The 20,517-nt window shown below is 30.9% G+C and overlaps 1 protein-coding gene across 1 annotated transcript in view; it reads right to left on the bottom strand.

Moving 5' to 3' along the window:
* Positions 1–20,517, bottom strand: part of Rps6ka6 (ribosomal protein S6 kinase A6) — a 91,852-nt gene that overhangs the window by 31,835 nt on the left and 39,500 nt on the right. Inside the window, exons 8-19 of the mRNA XM_035450234.1 lie at positions 16,723–16,829; positions 16,125–16,162; positions 11,332–11,474; positions 8,423–8,493; positions 8,123–8,211; positions 7,363–7,421; positions 5,888–5,990; positions 5,207–5,337; positions 4,717–4,839; positions 3,987–4,076; positions 2,842–3,000; positions 746–907 (exon numbers count right to left, since the gene is read on the bottom strand). Of these exons, the coding sequence (XP_035306125.1) occupies positions 746–907; positions 2,842–3,000; positions 3,987–4,076; positions 4,717–4,839; positions 5,207–5,337; positions 5,888–5,990; positions 7,363–7,421; positions 8,123–8,211; positions 8,423–8,493; positions 11,332–11,474; positions 16,125–16,162; positions 16,723–16,829 (1,275 nt within the window). The remainder of the gene's footprint in view (positions 1–745; positions 908–2,841; positions 3,001–3,986; positions 4,077–4,716; positions 4,840–5,206; positions 5,338–5,887; positions 5,991–7,362; positions 7,422–8,122; positions 8,212–8,422; positions 8,494–11,331; positions 11,475–16,124; positions 16,163–16,722; positions 16,830–20,517) is intronic.

Genomic DNA, 20,517 nt, shown 5'->3' with positions numbered 1-20,517 from the left:
AAATTAGATGAAATCTATGGGGCAAATTGGGAGTGGGTGCTTAAGGAGGAGAGGAGGGAGCTGAGAACAGGAGGGAATGAGATGTCCTAGGTGGGGACTTATAAACAAATGCTATAAAGAACTTTATGTAGCCAATGCAATCCCTGATTGATTTTTTACCAATCTTGTCTTCACTACTTCCGGAGACTGTAATATCAAAGAGCTTCCCAAATGTGCAATCTGTATTCCTAAACTTAGCCAGCCTTATCTTTCCTTATTCTTCATCCCCCAGAAACAACAAATGATTAGTAAGGAAAAAACAATGTTTCTATTTAAAAACAAATCAAAAGGCAATTTAAAGCTGTATGCCAGTCCTAAAATGTATGATTCTCAGCAAGGCATGGTGACACATGCCTGCAATCCTAGCCATCAGGAAACAAATAGAACAGACTTGCTGTGCATTGCAGTTTTGTAGTAAAACCCTGTTTTGCAATCATATGATTTCTATATTAGTATATAGCCTAATAGAACAGGCTACTCTGATTATACATACATACATACATACATACATACATACATACATACATACATTTAGAAGCTAGTACCTACCTGACTTTATATTATGATTTAATATAATTCAAATTTTAAAAAAGCTTTATAGTTGTTAAAAAATTTGCTTCTACTTGTCTTCACCAACATACCTGACATCATATAGACTTAATTTAAGCAAAACAATGAACAAGAAATAGTAAAACTTAAAGAATACCTCAGGTGCCACAAAGTTTGCAGTGTAGCACGGAGTTAACAGAAGTCCATTTTCTCCTCGAAGCTGTTTGGCAAACCCAAAATCACAAATCTTAATTAAATCTGCATTGGCTGATTCATCCATGTACAAAATATTACTGGGCTTAAGATCACGATGAACAACCTAGAACATAAAAGAAAATAGCATTATATTTGTGTAACTAAATTTTTGTACAATGTTAATAAGAAAAATCCTCAGATTTTTGTCCCAACCTATCACTTCAAAAATAATGTGAAAAAGCCAGGCAGTGGTGGTGCACCCTTTTAATCCCTGCACTCAGGAGGCAGAGGCAGGAGGATCTCTGTGACTTTGAGGCCAGCCTGGTCTACAGAGCGAGTTCCCTGGACAGGCTCCAAAGCCACAGAGAAACCCTGTCTCGAAAAACCAAATGTATTCTGCCAGGTAAGCATTTCAGTATCTCCCAGCTTTGTTAAGCATTCCCATCTTCAATTATTACTTCTACTTTTGGATACTAAAGTTTTACCCAGTGACCGACAACACTCTACCTATTAACTCTTGATATAATAAAAAGTTAAGAGCTTGCAGGTACAAGAGAATGTAGAAAAACAGGGAGACACTGATAGTAACACATTTGGTGGAAGGGTGAACAGAGGAAATTGTGGTAGGTTCCAGTATCCATGGCTTTCACACTAAGAACTAAGTACTGTATACATTCCTTTGGAAAAACTAGCTTTTCTATTTAAGAACTGCAGTAAAGAGAGGAAAACCACAAAAACAAAGTCGGGAATACTATACAGCAAAGAACCAGCACTGACAGATAAAACAAAAATACTTGCAGAGGGTTTAAAATTTTATATAAAGAATATGAAGACAAAGATACTTATAGTCTGCTACTATTCTCTAGTGGTTATTAATGCTTTAAGGATAATTTTGGCTGAGTTTGAACTGATTATTCCTTGTTTGGTGTATTGATCTGATGCTCTTCATATCCTTTATTTAGCAATGTACAACAAGGTATGCTCTTTAGAGACAAGGGCAAAATCTTGCTCAGTATTTAAATCCATAATGCCGTTTGCTTACAATGCCTGTCATGGGTAAATGTTCAAAATGTCTGCTATTTAAGTGTTCTCAAAACAAAATTGATAAAGAAATGAATCAAACAGTAGATGTTTATCATATTTTAAAAATTCTGGTTTATCATGTCTTACAAAAATTCTGTTCTTTCAAGTTCTTGCAAAGAAATTCGATTGATTAAATTACTATATTCCTGTAGTATTATGCAATTTATTTCCAACTACTGAAGCCTTATTCTTAGGTCACACACAACATTATTACTTTATTTTTATTATTTATATGTGGGGCTTATATTCAATTTCTACTTTACAATTCTGATACACAGTTTGCATTCCTTATATTTCATAGGTATTGTTGAGTTATAAATGATTCAAAATAAAAATTTTAAATTATACCTAAAATTTTACACATATACATACACATAAGTTGATCTTTTTATTTCAATTCATGTGCCTTATATATGAAGACACAAAAAAAATATACAAGTCACCTCCACAAAATTTAACAAATTGATATTTCAAATGTTTAGAGTAAACTTATTGTCATATTTAGAGCAACTGGTGAGAGTCAATATATACTTTTAGGTGCTAGAATATAATAGCTATAGAATAATTCTAATATTTGAAATGCTTGTGAATATTTCTTTTTTTCTCTTGTTGGCGTTTAGAAGTCTAAGATTGTATGGAACTCACTAAGTAGTTCAGGATGGCCTCAACTTTTAATAATCTTTTTGCTTCAGCCACCCATGTGCTGAAATTAGAGGTATAAGCCACCAAAACACAGCTTAGATATTTCTTTGATGATTTACACTTTAAAGTTTAATTAGGCTTGATAATACATACACTTGATAATACATACATCAAGGGCAAAGATGAAATTACCAAGCCACATACATATTATATTCAAACCACTTTCTATAAACTTCACTATAACACTGAGGTTTTTTATTAGGCTATCCTATATAAAAATATACAAGAAACACAATATAGATCCCATAAAGGAAGAATTCAACTATAACTTACTCCTTGACAATGAAGATATTCAACTGTCTTGGTTATCACATACAGTACATCACGAGCTTCCTGTTCTGAAAAACACTTTTGTTTGAGAATACGATCCAGTAGTTCTCCTCCTTTCATCAGATCCGTGACAAGGTAAACAAATTTCCCATCATCAAAGACCTAAAAAGGAATGTGTTTTAAAGTTTTATTACTTGTAATTATTATTCTAATTTTTTTAAAGTCGTATTTACTTTGCTATGTTAGTACAACTCTAGAATCAAAGCACACACATCATTTCTTTCTTGTTAATACAGTATAGGCTGTATTGAAGAATGAATTGGAAAAATAATCTCCTGTGTATATCCGTAAGATCATATCAAACATGGAGTTGGGTAATATGGAGTTTTTGAGGTTGGAGGTTAGAGAGTCCATCAAACCACATAAACAAAAAGAGTAGAATTTAAGTACTTCTTCAAACGTAACCACCTTTGTGATAGTAAACACAGCATTTATTAGTTCATTGATTAGTATGATATCATAAACGAATGTTGAACAGTGCAATAAAAGAAATAGAGAAGAAAAATATTTCCACTTGGGTTGTGATATGTATACACACACACTCACATATACATGTATATACACAAACTGTTTAAATATAATAAACTATATACCATAGCATCTGAAACAAACTGATCAAGATGATGGTTAATAGTTTTGCATATTCACAAAAACAAGCCAATTTTCTAATGTAAAAGTCATTATTCAGAGATATGCATCAATATGTGCATTACAGGTTTATTTTACAAAACTGTAGACTAATACTATTTCATTCAAGGAATTACCTATAATTCTACAGCCAATTATTCTATAATCAAGAAATTTATTTTCCAGAAACAATTTCCTTTATATTTATAGGGATGAGAAAAAATATTTCTAGTTGTAATATTACTGAGTTAACTATTCAGAATAATATTGAGATTATTAGGATTTTTTTATCAACAATAATAGTTCTTTACTGAAATCTTTAAAAACAGATGTATAGAATCACTGGAGAATTAAAGTAGCAAATTGAGATTTGTCTGCATTGCATTGAAAATATCACACCTATAAATTTCTAGTCCATAATATTATTAACTTAGTTGACATTTAGATTTTAAAATACTTACATCCTTCAAAGTGATAATGTTGGGATGCTGTTGATAGCGCATCAGAATTTCAATTTCTTCTGAGGGGTCACGTTTATTTTTGTCAATGATCTAAGAAACAGATCAGAGAAAATTCTCAAAAACAGTCAAATGATTTTCATTATCAAGTAGAATGAAATATTTTCCATTTATACATCTGTCTGTCTGTCTATCTATCTATAATTTTGTTGCTATTGTTTTGAGATGGATTGTGCTCTGCTGTCCAAGGTGTGCTAGAACTCAATATATAGCCCAGTCTGGCACTAAATGACAATCCCTGCACTCTCAAGTGCTAGAATTACATCCATGTGCCACCAGGCCAACCTTCATCTGGGTTATATTATTTAAAAGAATACTTAAGAATTCAACAGCATCATTCTCTAATTGTCTAACTCCCTAATTATTCTCTAATTCCTTACAATGGAAATTTAACAGAAAACAACTAAGCTAGATCAAGTATACTGCCTTTAACAAAGACTATACTGAATAAGATATAATTTCTACAATTATTCAGTCATAAAAAGTAAAAAAAAAAACAATGCTGTTTCTCCAAAATGAAGCTTTGCAAAGAAATTAAAAATGAAAATATTAAAACACAAACTTTTTTCTCATCATTTGATTTATCCCTCCTTATTCCAGTAAAACTGTGTATGAACTAATCTATAATACAAATTACATACATCAAACAATAAATTAGGATCAAAAACAATACCTTCACGGCAAATTCCATGTTGGAATCTAAATGTATGCATCGCTTGCAAACAGAGTAAGAACCAATACCAATATCCTCTTTCAATTCATAGACTTCACTAAATTGAGCAGCATTTCCATTTATCTGTTTTTTAAAACAAATTAAACATGAATGAAAACAAATTTCATTATTTTCTTCATTTTGTCCTAAATAATCATGTATCTTAAAGGTTAAAATATTCTAGAAATTTTAACAATATTTAAAAATTGTCTATATAAATTCTGAAACAACTCTGTATTATAGGCTTTCTAAAATCCTAAACAATGTGATGAATTGACTAATTTATAAATCACTCCAACATTTTCTTGTCAAAACATAGACATGTTAAATGTAATTACTATCTGCTCTTCCCCAAACATAAACATCTTTTACTCTATAAATAACCATTATTAAAAAGTGAGAGAAATACTTATCCTGAAACTGAACACTGTGATGAGGATACAGAATTTACCTGGATGATTGGTAACACATTTGCACTTGTAACGGGAGTGATTTTATATTCTTCTGCAATGGAAGTTGCAACAAAGCTGAATCCTTTGAAGAGTTGGTGAGCATTTGCACTGGCTGGCAACCCAGGAGAATCTAATGTTTAAAAAGTTATATTTTACTAGAATTACACAAATGTTAATAATATCAGCACTTTTTGACAAAAAGAAACATTAAATGTCACAGTCTGACACACTATAAAAATGACTCATGCTTTCTTGCCATGCTTTGTAGACAGACATGTTGTATGTGGCCAATAATTTTTATTAATGGCTGCATCCACACTATCAAAAAACACATTCAATATGTCTTGAATGAGTACATGAAATGGATGTCACTAACAGTAAATTAGATCAAATTCTAAACTGAACCAGTGCATATCTTATGTTTTACCTCATACCATTATCTAGAATATTATTAGCCTGTCAAGGAATTTATAAAAAACATAAGAAACTTCCATGTTTTAGACTTCTCCACACTTCTGTGATAAATATTTCCCAATTACAGATTGTAGCAATGCTGTATATAAGATATACATTTCTACAAAGACCAAACTAATTTTGTACAACATAAATTTTTCAGAAAAAGTTAGTTTATTTAGTAATTACTAGAACAAATACCTTGGTTATAAACAAATATGTATTACCTTTAGGTGTTTTGGCAGTAAATTCAGGATCAAAACAAAAAGTATCATCTGGTTTTCCAGAAGCAGGTCTGAAAGGAGGCTGAACTTCTCTTTTATATAATTTCTAGAGGTAATAGAGTAATGTAAAAACATTTAACATTTTGAAATATCATTAACACATGTTGAGTATTCCTAATAAAACATCTAAAATTCAAATACTCTAACATCTAGAACATTTTGAATATTAACATTATAGTGTAAGTAGACAAGCTGTAGCTAAAACACAGACACACAAAAAATATGGTACGAAATTATCCTCAAGCTGTATGAATGAGGTACATATTAAACACAAAATAATTTCATATTATTTTTTCTCAAATTCATTCAGTCCCTTTCATATATGCACACATACATACAAACACACACACACACACACATGCACACACACTAAATTCCAAAACCCAGAAAAATCTTAAACATGTTCAGATATGCAACCTGTACTCAGAAAGAGAAAACATCACATGATATTGACAATCAGAAGACTCAAAACCTGTACACAGGTTTCAGATAATGGTTAACCAAATTCTACAAAAATTGAGATGTAATGTCCAAAATCTAATGAAGCCCTTATAACACCATAATGTCTTCACACCTGGCACTGTAAATAAAGATGTTCACCGCTGGATATCAAAATAAGTTCTCCTTAGAGCTATCACCATACAAAGCATATCACAATGTGAAAATTTTGAGACAACTAACAAAATCAATGATCAGATTATTTTCATGAGTATTTCATCTAAAATAGTTTGTTTCCATATAAGATTAAATACACTCTTCTTACTTAATACTCTTAAGTTCCTAAACTGTGCATGTTTTAAAAATGCAGATGGGTAAACAAGATTACAGCTGAGTAAGATGCTCTGACAATCTCTGTTCATAAACACTCCAAGTGGAACAGCCATTCACTTACCAAACCAGCTTCAACAGAGATAAGGAAATCAAGCTGGTGATCACAGAGCTAGTGATCATAGTGCCTGATTTAAGTATTACAAAACAAAGACTCATTCAAGGAAAAAGGCAGGAAAAAAAACTGCATGCTGTTTACCACAAATCCATTTCACCATTAAGATGTATAGAGCGAAAGTGAACTCATGGAGTACAACAGACCATATCAATTGAATTTAAAACACAGATAAAGTAGAGTTGAAGTCTGTCATAGCCTCACTTATTTTTCCCTTCATCCTCTCCTCAAATATAGTGGAAGTATAATATTAATCATAATAGTTACAACAAATGACAAACAAAATTACTATTTCTATACATCTACTACTTCAAGTTATTGTCATGCTATGTGATAACTATAAACACAAAGGTCAGACTTATTATAAAATAAATGGATTATTTTTATCTTCAAAGTCACTATATTACCACTGATTCTCAAGAATTTTGTTCATTTTAATATAACATTTTTACTAACAAACTTATATTCAACTTACGCTCCAGTCAATAGATGTAAAAAAAGCATGTCTTTTGACTTCTTCCACTCCTTCTGATCCTATAATATGGAAATAACTTTAGTTGCATAATTTTTTAATCTTGGTTTCTACACTATTAGATATAAACATTACTGCATATTTTCCCTGGTTTGTTATAGTGAAATATCTATGATTCTTTATCTGGTATTAACTTGTCCTTTACTATCAATAAAAAAGAAAACTGATACAAATAATGAACCGTATAAGTCAACACAAAATACTAAATACTAAAATGCCTCCTAACAAACAAAATTTGTTTATTATTAAACTAAGTAATTGTTATTCAAAATTCACCTTATGTCTCATATTCATACACTATGTTAAACTCTACAGAGGGAAAATAGCATATTGTACTTTTAACACAAGAACATCACCTCCAGATCTAGGAAAAGGCATTGTAACTTTGAAGTCTACTAGAAGAGGCAAAATCATCACTCTCAAACATCTAAAAGGATTATCAATACACTGTAAGCTGTACATTTTTTCAAAAGACAACCCATATTATGTACATAATACTACATGCTTAATAAAACTTTTCATTAACAAGACATGTTTTAAACATAAGCAAAATTTTTATTTTATATAAAATACTAAAAGCCCACAACTCAAACATAAATATACAGTAACCATAGATGAATTTAAACTAGAACATATAAAGATCCATTTACTTAGCTAGTATATGTAGTACATTGTTATAAAGGTTAAAGAAGATTTACAATACCCAATCTATTTGCTGGATTCCTTTTGAATAACATCCTTAAAAGACTTTGTGCTTCAGCACTAAGAAATTGAGGCATTCCAAGTTTTGCTCTGAAAAACAGTATAGAAAATTTCACTTAAATCTAGACACACTAAGTCAATAAATCTCAAAGTGAATCTCAAAAATTTTAAAGAGTCCCCAATATGTTAGAATAAGATAAAAAGACCAAAAATTGTTGAAGTCTTTATAGAAATGCACATTAATGTTTTCAATACTAGAGACAAGAATATTTTCCCCAAATAAAATAGTGTTTCTACTTACTTCAGTATCATATTCATGGTCTCATTTCTGTCTTTACCTTGAAATGGCAAAGTGCCAGTAAGCATTTCAAACTAGAAAAGAAAATAACCACAATGTATTACAACTTAGAATATATAATTAAATTTGTTTTAAAACACAAGACTCATAGTACATGATTATTAAATCATACAGGATTCACTTGACAGTGGCTCAAAACACAATCAGAAATTAGGTCACTTAAAGAACAAGCTAGTTCAACAGAGTTGAACTGCAGTAGTTGGAACCAACCAGTTTTATTTTACTTCTAACATGTCTAACTTCCCAAACTAAATGAAACCTGAAAACAAGTTGTTTCATAAACAAAGGTATAAATTTAAGCAAATAAATGGGAAAAGAAAATACACACCAACACATCTGAGATTTACTCATACCAAGAAAAGTTTTAAAATTATCCATTCTAAATCCTTTCTAATCCCAAGACAAAAATATAAAAATTAAGAAACAGAATTCCAAAATTAGAGGTAAGGCCAGGGGTGGTGGCATATTCCTATAATGTCATTTATTCTGGAATATGAAGCCAAAAGGATTATATGTTCAATGCCTGCATGAGCTACATAGTCAGTTTAAGGCCAGCATGGTTACCTTTAGTAGGAACTTATCTCAAACTCTTTTAAAGGTCTTGGGACACTAGTCAGTGGCAGAGTACTTGTTAGCATACGCAAGACCTTGGATTAAATCTAGTACTCCAAAAGTAAGGTAGAAAAAGAAGTAGAACATAAGAGACACATACACGCATATGCCTGTGTGCAATAATGCATTTATAAAAGGACATTTGCACACAAAATAAAGAAAACATCTTACTATAGAGATTCAACTGAGAATTGTAACATAAAATAGTATGTACCATCATTTTTTAAAGTCTAGGTCTAAGTGTGAGAATTCTGTTGTATGGCAGAACACTTGTCTAGCTTGAACATGACTCTAAGGTTAAAATCCTTAGTACTGAAACAAAACAAATGAAAGAAAAGGGAGGGAGGAGGGAGGGAGGGAGGGAGGGAGGGGGGAGGGAGGAGGGAGGGAGGGAGGGAGAGACCTAAACTAAAGATCTCACTAGTTCATTAAAAAAAAAAAAAACTTTATAAGCAGCTGGGGAAATAGTTTAGTGAGTGAAGTGTTTACCACACAGTTTGGATCCCCAGTACTCCATAAAATCTGGGTGTGGCAGGCATGCATCTTTAACCTCAGTAATTCAAGAACAGAAAAAAGTGGAAAGATCTCCAATTGAACCTCTGGAGCTTGCTAGTCAGCCAGTCTAGCTAAACTGCTGAAATACAGGTACATTAAGTGGCCCTTTCTGAGTGATAAAGTGAAGTTCAACTGAGGAAGACATGTTGTCAACTTCAGGTCTGCCCCCGCACACCCCCAGTACATGGATATAAACACAAAAACTATAGCGCCAATAATTATATTTCAAACTAAAATTGACTAATGGCCTTTACTAAATAGTCCTCTGTTCATTTAAGCTCTCTTGTACAATGACAACATCAAATTGGCTGCTCCAACCTCGCTCTCTCTCAAGCACTATTTTTCTTAGCCACATCTATAGCAATAGTTTACATGATGGTAGATAGACAAAGAGGGAGATTGCATCTAAGAATCCTACTTCCTCACAAAGAAACTATGTTAGGTAGCTTTCCCCTCTCAGTGCTATATAATTCTTTCATAGTCTCCAAATGTTTGTTTGTTTCTTCAGTGTCCCTCCTTTCCTTACTCAGTTAACCTAATTCAATGCATTAGTTCCCTACCAGTTGCCATTAGGTATTTCTACCAGTATAGCTTTTTTATTAATCTACTCTTCTTTCATGTTTTTAAATTCATATATATGGACCATTTTATCTGTATCATTTACTCAGCTGCTAACGCTAGTCACATGTTATCTGAAATGCCTTCAAAATTTCCTCTTTTTAATAAAGTCTAATCTTCTGACAATCTTGAAAGATTTTATTTCCCAGTTTCTGGGAATCCCCCCCCCCATTTCCAATCATTTATATAATGCTGCCAAGGTTAATCTTCCTATAAAATATAACTTTTCTTCACCATCCTGATTCAAGACTACAACAGTTTACAAATACCAGAAGAATCACAAGGAACATTTATAAGTTTATAGCCACACTTTCTCCACTTTCACTGTTATTCTTGATTTCTCTAGTAAAACTGGTTTCCTGAAGATTTGCTAATATGATCACAATAGTCAGGTTTTTTTTTTTTTTGACATACAACTATTGGATAGTTTCCTTAGCTATTTGAATTGTTTCTCCAGCCAGGCTTTATGTGTTCTCTAATCAGGAAAAACTGCTATATTTAAGAAGTTTTTACACTGCTGCCTCCTTTTAACAGATATTTGGTATATGGCATTGTCACATCATGTATCATTCCATGACAAATGGGGGAAAACAGATAATTAAACTTCAAAAGAAAACTGCTGTGATTTAATAGCCAATTATCACCCCTATTTAGAATTTATATAAATGTCACGATATTAGTTACTGAGTGACATAAAAACATTATAGGATACAACTGCTAGCATTTCTAGGACATGAATGAAATAAGCGGGAAAATAAGATAAAGGTGATGATTTCTATGATACCTAATATAATAGCATATAAGTGTTGGTAAGATTCAGAATTATCTAGAATTTTCTAAATTTCAGATACAGAGAATTTATATAAAAATCTTGTCATTTACCTTTTCAATAGCAACATTAAAAGGAAGACATTCAAACTCTTGCCTTATTGCTTGCCAATCACAACACTGAAATTAGTCATGAATTATCAGAAGAAACCTTTTCCGAGCTGACCCAAAAATTTCAATTAAATCCTAAATAGTATTAGCCATATATTGACATAATGAAGGAAAATAATATAACTTACCATAAGTACACCATATGACCACCAGTCAGCACTCTGAGAATGGCCTCGTCTATTTACTACTTCAGGAGCCATATACTCTACAGTGCCACAAAATGAGTAGGCCTTCTTTTCCTGATCCACTGACTCTTTGCTAAGCCCAAAATCTGTGTGTTACCAAAAGCAGAGAATGAAAATCTCAGGAAATAGGAAATACCAAAAGACAAAATAATGAATTAAACATTCAAACAATTATTTTGTCCTAAATTACTCTTAAGAAAGATAATCTGAAATAACAGAAATCACTCTATATTTAATGATAAAGCTCTTTAAGAATATTTAAAAATTGGTGACGCAAAGTTCCCCGTCAAAATATATTTTATCAGGTCTATAATTTTGAGGGATGAAAAAATTTAACCATGGTTGCCATATTATCCTACATATAAACTGACATAGTAATTCATACTTAAAAATATTGCAAAGGTACAGTATGCATGGGCAAACTGGCTAACGGTATCAATATAAAAATCATATTTTCTGTAAAAGTAACAGAAAATGGAAATTTAAATTTGAAAAGGAGTACTGTAGTACTACTAAACACCTTGCAAATAGCTTATCAGTATACACAGCATATATGTAAGATATTTATACTGAAAACTAGAAACACTGATAAAAAAATAAGTCATGCTAAATAAATGCAAAGATATAGTATATTTATACAATGGTGATTCAATATTGTTAATTTGTTAATTCCTCTAACACAGACCCACAGAATCAATGAAATATCAATAAAATTTCTAATAGATTTCTTTGGGAGAAATCAACAACCTGAATCTAAAATGTTTATGAAAAGACATGAAAACAATACTGTAAATAAATATTGAAAAAATGAAAATTTGAATTATTTTATACTACCTAACTTAAACATTCACTAGAGAGCTATAACAATAAACATAATCAAATACAGAAGAAAGCTGGGCACATATACACATATCTCAATGGAATGATATTTAATATACTGAAATATAGTTAGTTCTGCTATGATCTTATTTCAAAATACAAATCAGTTCCAGTGCAGTTTGTATATTAGAAAACAACTTGAGCACAACATGGATTTCACTTTGGCTAATTGTATAAGAGAAAAGTAGCGGAACACAGAAAGTACTAACATCTGCCAGCTACTTCAGCTCATGATGTTTGTTATGAGTCAGTTCTGTCTACTTAGCGTAACAACTTTCCTTCCAATTTCAGAGACTATAGTTCCCACCAGTTCTTAATTATAACTCACAACTTAATTTTGTCTGATATCCATACCTACTAGCAAACTTTAGGTCTTTTTTAAGGTAAGGCACGATGTTTACTGCAGTCATTATGTACTCAATTATTTGAACATGTAAAACAGTGTTTTACATTTACTTTTTTAGTCATGTGAATCTGAGTAAACATTTTAGTGTTTTTCCCTTAAGTCCTGTAGTTTTATAATGTTATTTTGCAGAATGAAATGATCAGGGTCACATATCTCTATAATATAACAAAATTGGCTTGATTTCTGGTGAAAATGAGGAGCAATTCAACTGAGGAAGAGCAGCCATTTAAACAAAGTGTCAGAACAAATTTTTATATAAATACAAAAAACACATTATACTCACGTCATAACAGAACAGTAACTGAAAATGCATCACAGAATTATATACAAAAGTTAAAATTACAGTAACAAAATAGGGAATAAAATCTTTATGATTCTATGTTTGACAAAGATTTCTGGGGTATGACATCAAAAGTATAAATAATACAAGAAAAATTTAATGTACACAGTGTCATCAAAATAAAGAATTTGTGCTAAGCTGGGTGTTGGTAGCACATGCCTTTAATCCCAGCTCTCAGAGGCAGAGGCAGGCAGATCTCTGTGTGTTCAAGGCCAGCCTTGTCTACAGAGCAAGTTCCAGGACAACCTCCAAACAATACAGAAAAACTCTATCTCCAAAAAAAAATAAATAAATAAATAAAGAATTTGTGCTTAAAATGTAACTGTGGAAGTATTGCAACTGTTAGCTGCTGACAGCTTTCTCTAAGAGTATAGCCCTTAGTAGGCCAACCACTTTCCAGTGGAAAACCACACAGCCAAGAAAATATGGGCAACAAAAATTCGTCTTGAAGGATTGCTTTTAAAGGGACACAAAATTTTTAAAAAGGAGAGCACAATATTGAAGAAGTGGGGATGGGTCCATGGATCTGGGAAAAGTTGGGGAAGAGGGGTGAATGATAAAAAAGACTGTAGCAAACCGTCAAAGAACTAATAATTTTAAAAGATACATTAATAAAATAAAAAACAAGATCAGAGAAGTATTTATATATCATATTATCTACTGATCTGTATTTGAACCATAAAAAATAAAAATTCAGCAAGAAAACAATTCAGTTTCTACAAATGATCAAAAGACCTAACAACATTTTTATAAAGACATAAATACATGAAAATGACAGTATCATTAGTTATTAGCAAAAGAAAAACATGTTGAGATGCATGCCTATTAGAATAGCTGAAATAACTACATTCAGTAGGTTTGTAAAATGTACAACCACACTGGAATAGAATCTGGAAGTTTCTTCTTAAATATGTATTTACCATAGTAATAATGTTCTTAGCAATTTACTCAGATAAATTAAGTATTATGTTTATATCCAAAACTGTTCATTAATGCTTATTACAACTTTATTCATAACTACTCAAAATATGAAACAATTGTCCCTTAAATGGGAAACACTAAGAGACCATCATAAATTATAGTTTTAAAACACTAGTAAATATTTTAAAGAAAACAAACCACTGAACATATAACAGCATGGATGAGTATCTATCCATCCATCCACTGGATTTTGTGTGTCTCATCAATATATCTGAACACTGACATAAGCGAGATAAACCATAATATATGAGTTACTATCTTTGATAGCAGTTTCATGATCCTAAAGTTCTTCTGTGCTCCACCTATTCATCCCTCTCTATTCCTCCCTTCCTCATTCCCTACAGAACATTAATCTTTCTTACTATTCCCAAAAGCTCTGCTTCACTATTGTGCCATGCTGGACTCATAGTGTGTGACCATTTTACAGCAGATTCTTTCAATTTAGCAAGAGGTGTCCAATGTTCCTCCATGCACTGTAATGACTTCATATAGAATGTCTTTTAATAATTCCATTTCCTTTACATTATTTTCAGAATTCCATTTATTTTTTTATATATAAGCTCTTTTTATTTTATTTTTACAAAATTATAATTTCACATGTCAATCCCTTCTCCTTCTCCCCACCAGCCCCCTGCCCCCTCCGTTCCCCATAGAGGGAAGCGACCTCCACGGGGGCTCCCCTTCCTTTACATTTTTAACTGACAAAAATATTTATTGACAGGTTACCATATTAAACTTGATAGTATGTAGTAAACAATTATTAAATTAGAGTACTTAGCATTTTCATTTCCTCAAATATTTTTATTGTGTTAGGAATCTTCTAACTCTTTTTTGGTTATTTTGAAATGTATACTTAATTGAATGGTATAGGACATTCACATCACTTTCTCCCCTCTAAAAAAGGAAAACAGAATAAGGACCCATCAACTTAAGGATCAGAACAATGAGCTTTTACTGTGTGCAAATTACTCCCAATTTCCAAAATGAAAAAAATATACCCCTAATGTTATTCTCTTCAATTAATTAATTTAGGCTCTCTCAAAACTGATGTCCAAACCATGGTCAATATTTTCATTTAGAAAATCACTTATGTAAGTTTGTGTTATAACTTTCTAATTTTTAATCTTACTCTACTATATACATTGTCTTTATTTAAGACATTTACAATAGTACATTAAGAAAATAAAATGTAATAAGAAACAGTTTAGAAGTAAAGTCATGTGAATATATGGTAATGAGTGGCTATAAATAGAGCACTTAGAAGACCAAGGCAGTAGTAACACAAGTTCATATATATATATATATATATATATATATATATATATATTATATATATGGGATAGACTAAGATATATTTCAAGTATTTGGAGATATGTACTCTCACACTGATATGTTTACTTCAGACTACAAAGTACCAGCTTAATCCTTTATTTTTACATTCCATAATTTAGAATGATTTAACTTTAAACTATTACCAATTCAAACTTCTTTGTACAAAATACATCTTCATTTTCTTGGTTATACCTTTTCCAAACTTACAGAATTTACTATGTTGTGAAAACATGTAACTTTTTGAGATTAAGTCACCCTTTGTCATCTACCTACATTACTGGGAAATGAATGGTTTCATCCTTTAATTGCCCAGTAGCCCATCACATGGAAATTACATGTAGCTTGTTTATTCATTAACCCTTTAAAGACATTAAGGTCTCTTCCATTTTTGAGCTGTTGTAAACATCTGTGCTGAGAAATGCAAATATTGAATGGGTCTACAAAACTGGGTTATATAACAAGATGAAGAATAGAAAATTGACTGCAAAGTTAGGGAAAAGTAGGAGTTTATCACTATTTTTCTCAGATGTGACCAGTACTTATTAATTCTTTCAATATATAATAAGACTAAAAGTCTACTATTTTTACCTAAAATAATTTTAATTAGTACAGTGCCTCTATTGTAGAATTTTAAATGTACTCAGAACACATCAAAACTATGTAAACTTTAAATGAATCTTAATCCAATTAAGACAAAAAATGCAACTCAAATGAAGGCCAAAAACGGTTTAGAAAAATGCCCTAGAATGAGAAAAAAATAAACAATGTGCTTATTAGTATGTAAGAAAATTTACATACCTGTTAACTTGATATGTCCTATTTCATCAAGCAAGATGCTGTAAATAAAAGTTTATATTACATATGATGGAATAAAATACATAAAGGTCATAAATATAAATTTGTCACTATTTTCACATTCAACATTTTGAAACCAAATGCATAAAAGTCATAAATATAAAGTTAGTCACTATTTGATATACTGGGAAATTTTCAAGTATTAATTTAAAAACAAAAAGTGTATTATAAAGAATATTTTATATAGTAAATTTTATGCAACTATCATTCATCAAAATTTCAAATAATTTGGAAAAGCTTAATGAAATATGTCAAAATATGAGTTCAAAAAATGTAAAATATATATGAATAAAGGGTGGCTAGATGGGAAGGCTTAGTAGATAAAGGCACTTGCCACCCAGACCGACAAACTGATGTCTGGCACTCACATAGTAGAAGGAGATAGAGAACTCCCACAACTTGTCCTCTTTCTTCCACATACATGCTATAGCACATACTTGTCCACAATCATACATACAAACACACACAATAAGTCAATGGAATAAAAAATCTTAAAAAGCAATATAGATAGCATGGATACAAATGTAGAATATAACTTTACTTCTCTGGCTTCAGGTCTCTGTACACAATTCCTAAACGATGGAGATGATCCAAAGCCAAGGCCAATTCCGCAAGGTAGAATTTCACATCTTCCTCTGTAAATAGAACCTAAAATAAAATAATAATTCATCATTTGATCTTTCTTCTAATACTATGTACTTTTAAATTTACTTCCTTAAAAACCAGTAGACAGAAAGATCTGTGCAAATAATAAAATAAGGCATAGTTGAATCTTATTTGATTAGCACAGCCATTAATTATACAAGAGAAATTTTCCAGATAAATGATGTTTTCAAAAATTATTTTCTTTAAAAATATTAGCAATTTAAATATAATTCTTTCTGAAACACATGCTGTTTGTATATCATCATGTATTAGATGCACGTCAAAAACAGGTTTTTAATGAGTCTCATAACATCAATATTAATTTTGATACACTGCATTGGCATAGTGACTGTGCTCAGACAGAGCAATGGAAGTATTAGGGATATTTTCTTTTCACACTCGTACTTCCATTTTGCTCTACTCTTCTCTCTTTGGTCACCTATTACCATGCTGCAGTAATTTCACATTAAGCTCCACTAACTCTAAGCTTCTAAATCTACCACTAAAATTTGTTAAATTAATAATTCTTATATAAGAATTTTAAGCTCACATCTGACCTAAAAGGGATCCACCTCTTCTCAGCTGTAAGTAAAGTTCATGAATTCAATGACAATGGATTTCTGAATCTTTTTGTGTTGGGGAATAAAGATGTTAAGACAATGGGAAAAGCATATGAAACTTAAAGTCAGAATTAGGGGTTTAGCATCAGACGCCATTTAACATTCTGGACCTGTGTTTTTAAATTTTTAAAATAAAAACAATATCTGCTATATTTAACTAAGAACATTGTTCAAAAGCAAATTCATTTAAATGTACCTAAATATGCAACTATATGGTGTTATTAGTACATATATATATATATATATATATATATATATATATATATATATACACACAAATAGATATATATTCATCCATAGCTGAGTAATTAATGTATATACACATTTGTGGCTATTCAGAAACTACACATAAATTTTACTGTTATCGAGGATTTTCAGATTGGCCAAAATACTTTTTTCTAGAACTCTTGTTATTTTCATTATAGAAATATGGCTTATTTGGAAGACTCAAGTTAGAATAAATTCCCACATAGTTAAAATCAACTTGCCCATTTAGATTATAGTCACTGCATTTCACAAAGCAGTTCCATGCTACTAGTAAAACTAAAGAAAATGAAGAGTTATTATTATTCATTTTCTAAATTTCAGGGATATTTCTTTGAATAGTCTAATGGTAAAAGTATAAAAACATCATTTTTTAACTTCTTATTGAGAATAAAAGTACTTGTTACTCATCTTACTTCTGTGGAAGAACAATCAAAATGTTCACTGAAACCTAATATAGGACAAAATTCTAAATACCACTTATAATTTCAAGAAAGAAACACTGCCTAGGTTACACACTATGTCAAACATTTGGTAGAAAGTCTCATGATGGAAATAAATAATAAACTTGTTAAAAGTCAAATATGCACCAGACGCAATTAATTATGTGGCAGCACTACATATTCTTCATGTTATTACAGTCTTCCAAACAATTCTATAATGTACTGTTATCAATATCTTACATATGTGAACAATGAGACTCAGAAACACTAAGTAACTTGCCCAAAGTAACTCGTAAATAGGAAGCATAAGATCTGAATTCAGGATTACTTGTCCCTAAAAAATGACTTTTTCCCCCAGAAGACACTTATATCTCACTTATAGTGTATTCTCCCCTATGTCTCAGTTCACAACCAATGATGCCTCCATATTTTTTAATTATCCTACTCATAAAACTCTCCTCAAAAGACAAAGTCCTCTAAGATTCCAGTACAAGGAAAATCATTTTTAACCTGTAGCTTATTAAAGTGTGTATGGGATTGTGTATGATAAGATACTTGAATACTTATTACATATATTATATAGGTATCTGCTTTACTCCCACTTAATAATATATCATAATCATACTCCCATACATTTCAAACTTTTTATGAACATTATTAAATAAATGCATATCAATCACATCAATTCACCATGATTTACCTAAATGTTCTCATTATGGACAATTAAACTATTTCCTAAATTCATCCCTATAAATAGTATAATGTGCTATATTATAAAAACATATTCTTAAATATGCATACTTCTTTGTATTTCACCAGAACTGCTTCTTAAGTAATAAAACAGAAAATACTGAGTCAAGGAACAGTCTGGATTCTTGACATATACAAGAAAATTACTTTCCAATAAGGTTACAATTGTTTCCGTGCCCATCAGGATTTTCTGAATATATTAGCCTTACTATATCTATGACAGGACCAAATTATCTTTTAATGAAATTTTTAATTGAATATACAAAAAGAGTACCTAATTTGATTTGATTTAAATTTATTCATAGACCAGATTTTCTGTCCTGTGGCCTTTCCAGTTTTCATGAACTACAAGAAATTTGTTGCCGATTTTCCATTATTAACATACTATTTTATTCTGTTGGTATAAGCCCTTCAAGTATTTAAAAATGCCATTTCTTTATCAAAATAATTAAAAATGTTTTTCAAATATGTGCTGGTTTTGATAAGTAGTTCTTAATTTTATATAATCAAATTTATTTTATACTGTTTGTTTTTCCCTTTGTTATTTTAAAGGTTATGAAATGTCCATTCAATGATTAACTGAACACTCAGCTCCATTTTCTTTTAGGATACAGTGATTACTGTATGCCCCTGTGTTGAAACTATGATATCTGGCTTACATGGGTATGGTGGAGCATAGTAGTAATCCTAGTACTTAGGAGGCTGCAGTAGGATAGGGTCTATGTTCAAGGTCACTTGGCTCTCATAGGTACTATGACTTTCTCAAAAACCAAACCAAAAAAAGTAAACTTTAAGAAATGTATTATCAAATGACTTGTTTTGGCATTTGTTTACTTCTCTAGATAAACTGTGAAACTATGCTCTCAATTTTTAGCACACACAAATTTCTATTGAGACTTTGACATTTTATTAAACTAATAAATTTTGAAAACAGCTTTACAATAATAAATCCAAGATATTTTCTTGATATGAGCAAAAAAGAAAAATGTGGCTTAAAATTTTATGTGTTTATGTATAGATTTATTTGAGTGTATGTGTCTGTGTGCATTATTAAAGAAAGAAATTTGGGGATGTACTATTTCTTTTGAAATGTAAGAAACCAACATCATAAAATTTCTTAATACATACTAAAACGAATTTTAAAAATTCTGTTTCTAAGGCACAAATATTGCTTCAGTTTGAATTACTCAATTTTTTTATTCACAAGTGAAATATAACCAACAATCAACTAGCTTATAATAAGCTGCCTATAGAATTAATCATTGAATCGGTTTTTAAAGTCTATTCAATGAAAAAACTAGTTTACTGTCTTTTGGGGAAATGCATTTAAAATGCTTGCTCTTACCTAATATTCCAGATTTAGGAATCAAAACTTACTGACTGCATCTCTGTGCTAGTATGAGTTTAGATAGTCCCACATCGAGAATGGAGGTCTGAAGAGTTTAAAAGAAAATTAGAAATGACTACAGGTAAGAATTTTTCAAAAACATTTGTGACACTTCTATAATCTAACACAAAAAATAATGAATGTTGGAGCCTTGACATACCATTGTCTTTCTACAGATTCTTTAAAGACTTTCCTTGGATGAGGGTCATAGACAGACTACCTACTAA

The sequence above is a fragment of the Cricetulus griseus genome, chromosome X, assembly GCF_003668045.3.
Source record: "Cricetulus griseus strain 17A/GY chromosome X, alternate assembly CriGri-PICRH-1.0, whole genome shotgun sequence".
In the NCBI taxonomy this organism is placed as follows: Eukaryota; Metazoa; Chordata; class Mammalia; order Rodentia; family Cricetidae; genus Cricetulus; species Cricetulus griseus.
Note: the sequence above shows the minus strand (reverse complement) of the source record. Positions and strands in the feature narration are given on the sequence as shown.